This window comes from Oryzias melastigma, linkage group LG15 (assembly GCF_002922805.2).
Source record: "Oryzias melastigma strain HK-1 linkage group LG15, ASM292280v2, whole genome shotgun sequence".
Classification (NCBI taxonomy): Eukaryota; Metazoa; Chordata; class Actinopteri; order Beloniformes; family Adrianichthyidae; genus Oryzias; species Oryzias melastigma.
The window spans coordinates 6467758-6474002 of record NC_050526.1 but is presented as its reverse complement, the minus strand read 5'-3'; the positions used below and the strand labels follow the sequence as shown (position 1 = coordinate 6474002).

The 6245-nt window shown below is 40.8% G+C and overlaps 1 protein-coding gene across 7 annotated transcripts in view; it reads left to right on the top strand.

Moving 5' to 3' along the window:
- Window positions 1–6245, top strand: part of insyn2ab (inhibitory synaptic factor 2Ab) — a 45287-nt gene that overhangs the window by 19114 nt on the left and 19928 nt on the right. For all 7 annotated transcript variants that reach the window (XR_004949165.1, XR_004949163.1, XR_004949164.1 and 4 more), the window contains one exon: window positions 1694–2858. Coding sequence is in view for 1 of the 7 variants with exons in the window: in XM_036215495.1 (XP_036071388.1) it covers window positions 1699–2858 (1160 nt within the window). In the remaining 6 variants the exon portion in view is untranslated. The remainder of the gene's footprint in view (window positions 1–1693; window positions 2859–6245) is intronic.

Sequence of the window (6245 nt, the reverse complement as noted above, 5' to 3'; positions counted from 1 at the left end):
TCAGTCTCTATGCTACGAACAAGGCTAGGTGATATTGTGAATACGCTAATGAAGCTAGCATGTAGCGTTATTGGGCTATGTTTTTATACGTTATTGTGAAGGCTGGGAGTTCGTGTAGTCACAATAACGTTTGTTTTAGTGGTATCAGTCTGTTTTTTTTTACATGTTATGAACAAGATAAGGTATTATTGTGAACATGCTAATGCAGCTAGCATGTAGCAGTGTTGGACTGGGTTTTTGCTAACATAGTTAGGAGTTGGCGAAGTCACAGTAATGCTTGTTTTAGTGGTATCAGTCTGTTTTTTTTATGTTACTAACATGGTTAGGTGTCATTATTAATACGCTAATGAAGCTAGCATAAACCAGCGTTGGACTTTGATTTTATATGCATTGCCAATAAAGCGTAGTTGTACTACTGCTTATTTTAGCAGGAATTAGTCTGTTTTTGTTATGTGTTGCAAAGAAGATGTGGAGTTAAAAGTATCGTGAATACGCTAACGCGGCTTACGCTTTTAACACAACTAACATGTAGCGTGTTACGATTTTTAGAATGAATTGAGACTGTATATTTGACTTTTTTTTTGCATAATGTACCTTATAGCTCGGTGTATCTTATATGTCAGTGGCCCCCAACCTGTTTGTGGCTGCGGATTGGTCAACCCATTAGGACTTTACTATAGCCCAGGGGTGGGCATGATGTCAAAACTCATGACAACGACTGATTGCCCCTCCCCCTGCACGCACTTACTTGCACGCACCGCGCAACTCTCCTTGCAAGCTGGCACTGTGTGTAGGAACAACCTGTTCTTTTCTATTTGCAAATTAATGTTCCAAATGCAACTTTTCTTGTGTTACACGCCGCCAGTCTGCTTTTAGCGCTCAAGCTATTCGAGAGAATCCGGTCAACTTTCAAAATAAAGCTTTCCGTCTCACAAAAAAAAAATGGGTATGATTTATTAGTTGGGGCCCACTGTTATATGTGACAAGAGTTCTAAAATAGACAATTTATTAACAGTGCACCTTAAAATGGGGTCCATCCTATTGTTCAGAAGATACAGTAGTCAGTTTGGCAGTCCAATAGGATAAATAAGGTTTGGTCAAGTGCACATCTACCAAACGCAAACACTACATTTGCATTTATCTTTTGTTATTGATCCTGCACAACACCCAAAGTAAACAAAAAAAACTGCTTTTCTTGCCCAGATTGTGTTTTTTGAAGCTCACAACTAATATCAAGAAGAGTCAATAAACAATGTTTGAATAATGGCAGAAGCAGCGAGATTAACAGTGTGAACGTAATTATTATTCCAAAAAGGTCTCCTGAAGCAAATCACACAGTTGGCAGGAGAACTGGCTGGTGAAATGCCACTGTGCATGGAAAACGTCTGCGAGTTTAGCTGTGCAACAGAAGCTCATGGTGTTTCCACATGAAATGTTTCATCTTTTGTTTCTGCATTTTTTTTAAAAACTAAGTGCAGTGGTAAGATAAGGATATGTGTCACCGTGAAAATTCATTTTGTTTCAAAATTCTGGGTCAGATTCAAAATTGCAACTAAGCTTGCAGAAACACGTCCTCTTCCAAAACTCTTGCAAAATTTTCAATGTATTCTGTTGCTTTGAATTAACCACATTGCAAAAAAAATGTACAAAATAGAAAGCATTTTCTGTTTGATCCTTTTTTTTTTTTTTTTTTGAAATATGGTGAGCAAAGAAGATGCCAAATGTCTAGTTCTGTCAAATTCAGAAGAATCTGATTTCGAGACGGTCCCATCACACAGCGAGCAGTCCGGACTGGAAACAGGCAAGCAGCAGGTGAAGAAGAGAAACAAAGCCTTACAAGTACGTTTCAAGGATATTTGTGAAGCTCAGAAAGAGCATCGAGGACGACGCACCAGGTCTATTTCCTGCAAAGTAACTCACAGGAAGTACATGACCATGCCTGCCAGGCGATCTATTCCCAACGTGACTCGGAGCACCGGCGTTCAGACCTCGCCAGACCTCACGAAACGATACAAGACTTTCCCTTTTGAGCGGAAAAAAGGACACACTTTTAAACACACTGCTTTGGTGGAAAATTACAGAGCACAGAACAACGGGTTCTTGAGTGATATAAAAACTGGAGAAGACGATGAGCCATCTGTTGGGCAGTCTTCGAAATGCAAAGGTAAGATTGTGGGACAGACTAAAGCTCTGCTCCACCACACTGTTGACAGCAGTGATACGGAGGATTTACTTTCCAGTGCCAACTGTGAGGAGGGGCCTTCATGCCCAGACTCCTCACATTTCTCAGAAGAGGGCCAAATGAGCAGCCCTGCTTCTAAAAGTGAACCAGAATACCAGGTTTGTGGAAAATGGACTAAACATAAAGGATTACAAAAAGAAAACACGGATTCTGGGACTTCTTCAAAGCGGCAGCTGACTGACTCGAAGTCTTCACAGGACAAGCCCAAAGGCTCGGGCCCCGTAGCTTGGAACTCTTTGTTACAGGTGGAGTCTTTGGGAAGCCCCACTGCGGGCTGCAAACGGAAAAAGGGCGCACAGATGAGCGAACTGCAATCCCAGACATTTCCCCATAGTGCTAAATGTTCCGTTAAGTCCCAAGGGCAATGTCGGACGAGGCACGCCTCCGCCTCCTCTAAACTTCAGCAAAGTGTCGAGGAGGAGAACGCCTTTCCACCGGGAGGCATCAGAACCACGGCGATGGGCAGCAGCCAGCAGATGCTACCCCAATCGGAAGACAAGGACATCAAAGCACAGCTGCAGGCCATGGAAAGTCTCATCAACTCAAGCCAGGAGACCATCAAGGTCCTTCTTGGTGTCATTCAGGAGCTGGAGAAAGGTGAAGCACAGAGAGAAGGGTGAGTAGATCGCCTTTTGAGCTGCAGGGACTCTGTGATGAAGGAGTGATGCTCGTTTATTTCACCTTTAGTGTTGCGTTCGTATTTTTGGCTGACATTTCTGGAGATCCTATACCCATTAAAGTAACTGCTGATATTTGAGAAAACTGCAATGTCTGTGTAATTCATCTACTCCAATACTGAAGATTTGGATCAGTGAGCTGACTTTGATTGATTTCAGCAAAGTTAAGTTTTTTTCTTTTTTTACTGCTGGATTTTACTAAAATCTAGATGTCAGCTTTTCTGGCCCTCATATGTGAATGCTGTAACAATTTCCAATAACATACAGGCTGTACAACACAGTTTTTTTATTTAAACAGACCATTTTTGATTTACAAAAGCATTCTTTCTTTCATTACAGCAAATGTGTGATCTGAAATTGAGCAGGAGGACTTTTTTAAACACATTATTCAATTTCAAAAACCTTGAAAAATCATTTAAAAAATATTAAAAAATCGAATTTTGTTTAATTTAAATGCAATTATTCAAGACATTCTCATCCCCAAGTCCTCACATAATGGCGTTTGGCTAAGACCCCTTCCGGGTCCCTTTTTGACATTTTGGGTATCCCTAACTCGTCGTTTTGACATGCTGGGTGTTCGTGAAATCAAGGGTTTGCAACCCTTGGGACACGGTACTGGATGCGCACTGGTCCTCAGGACGTGTCCAGTACCTGTACCCTAACCCAGTACCGTACTGGGCATGTCCTTAAGGTCAGTGCGCATCATGGGTCCCCAACTTCCAGGGCATGAATCGGAACCGATGGTCCGATCCAGTAATGTGATGCGTAGCGCACCAGTTCCCTTACCTAATACAAGTACCCTAACCCAGAACTGGTACTGGACATGTCCCGAGGACCAGTGCACATCCCGTACCGGATGGGGTTAAGACTATGGTACCCTAACTCAGTACAGGTACCCTAACCTTAACGCGGTCGTGGTTCGCGTCCAGTTTATGCCCGGTACTGTGTGTTCTGGTCCTGTACTGCATCTGGTCCAGTGTCAGGTTAGGGTACCAGTACCTGTGCAATATGCGTTGTGGTACTGGACCAGTTCTAGTTTGCGGACCTGAGGTTAGGGACCCGCCATTTAATGGGAACAGCCAGTATGTCGAAAAACGAAGACTTGGGGACACTTGAAATGTCAAAAAGTGATGCGGAGGGGTCCTAAACCAAACGGCAATTTGTAACGACTTGGGAGTGAGAATGTGTTGGATTATTAGAACTGCATGGAGGCAAAGTTGCTGTTACTCTCCACTTAAAGGGCTAAAAGTAGGAGTACGGAGAAGCCATGTCCTTGGTCTTCGCTCGGTGGGACATGCCCGGACATCTCCCCAGAGAGGCTTTCAGGACCTGAAAACTCTGTTATATATTTTTGCAGAATCTAGTTTATCCCAGCTACTGTTGGATGAAGGCAGGGTACACCCTTAATGGGTTGCCAGTCTTTTGCAGAGTCACATACTGTCATATCCACACCTATGGGGGAATTTAGACACCAATTAACCCATGAAGCATGTTTTTGGGTTGTGGGAGGAAACCGGAGTGCCCAGAGAAAACTCACACTGAAAGGTCCCAGCCGGGATTCAAACCAGGGCCTACTTGTAAAGTATCAAATTTGAATTGGAAAATACTTGAGCAAACTTTGCTCGATGTCTAATTCTTTTAATCACAGCGTTTTAGGAATCAACACAAAGTAACACAATGAAAATAGTTTTTGTCTTATCCTCATCCACTGCAGAACAAGGCAAACCAGTGTGGTTCTGTCAAACCTGCTTTTAAAAGCCCAATTAGTGCAGCCTTGTACTGCTTTGACTTTCATCTCCCACAACTGTGCCTGCAGTGGTGCCTCCCCTTTGTTGTGTTTCAGAAGTGTGTGACAGTGCTATAAAACAAGTGCAAATTTGGAACAAAAAAAATCCACTTTCCATGCTGCATTGCAAAATCCGCTTTCTTGTTTTCTTTTTTTTTTGTTGCAAGGATAGAAACTGGGATTAGCTTTAAATTTCTATTTTTAGCTTGGAACAAAAAGCATCTTCATCTTGATATTATTTTATTTCACTGCGCATGTTCTCTTCTGTTAAAAGCCATAATAATTACTATTATTTTTAAGGTCATCAAGGAGAAAAAGTGTGTTTTTATGTCTCAGTTATGTTCTCACAGTAATTAAGTGAGTGAAAATACAGTCATACTAATTATGTATCCTTGTTTATCAGGAGGTGTGGGCCCTTCTATGAAAGCTTGAGTTTTGGCACTTTTTCATTCTGCAGCATTAAGGTGTGTTAACGCAATGCAGAGGACAGACAGAGAAAACTAATGACTAATGGAAAGAGTTACTGCAGCCAAAGTGTGGCAAAAATGATCAATATGCTGCAAAAAAGATTGACAGAGTTACATTGTGTGGCAAAATGGTCAATATAATTATTTCGGACTGTGACAGATACGAGGGGGTTCTGCAGTCGGCATGTTGATTGCCATTCATAACTCACGATGGGCCATTACCTCAGTATGACACTTTGTGACGGCTCGCTCCTTTCATTTAGTACTTTTTAAACAGCAAATCACATCAACAAACCATGCTTTGGGGGAATTTACTTGAGAGATTGCAGATTAAAATATAAGTCTCCTTAAAAGTTGGAATGCAACAGGCTTTAATTTAACTTTTAATTTGGTAAAATTGCATAATTTGTTTGTGATTTTTGAATTAAAACTGCTGGAAAGGAATTACAAACACCTTGATTGTTCAAAATATAAGTTGACACTTTTATTTATTTATTTGTCCTTCAACTTTTTCAAAGAAATAGCTTCATTTTCTTTCTTTTTTATCACCTTTATACTATTTGCGGTGCATTATCTGGCACTAAGCCGCTACAGAGCAGCAGCATTGGCACGAAGCAGGAAGTATACTTGCCAACCTGGAATTCTTATGGCACTTGGCCCCGCCACAATAAGGGCGCAGGACGGATGTTTCAATGAAGCTGGTTCATGCTGCAATGGGTTACAAAAGCGTCATTTTTTTCAATCAACACCTTTATACTATTTGCAGTGTATTATTCCACACTGAGATAATTCTTCTTTCACCTAAATACTTTAAAAAACGCTGCAAGAAAATCCCCAAAATTATATTAAAACTGAATAATATGTCAGTATACTTCACTGTTAAAACACAGATAAAAATGTACTTTAATTTTAACAGTGTAAAATAAAACTTTTATCCTAAGTGATTGAAATAAAAATTAAATATATCAAAAATGTAAGTAATTTCATATAATTTCTATGTATATATTGCTGAAGCACTGATACCATACAGGCATTTAGAGTGTTTGTAGAGTCACAGATGTGTATAAGTTCAT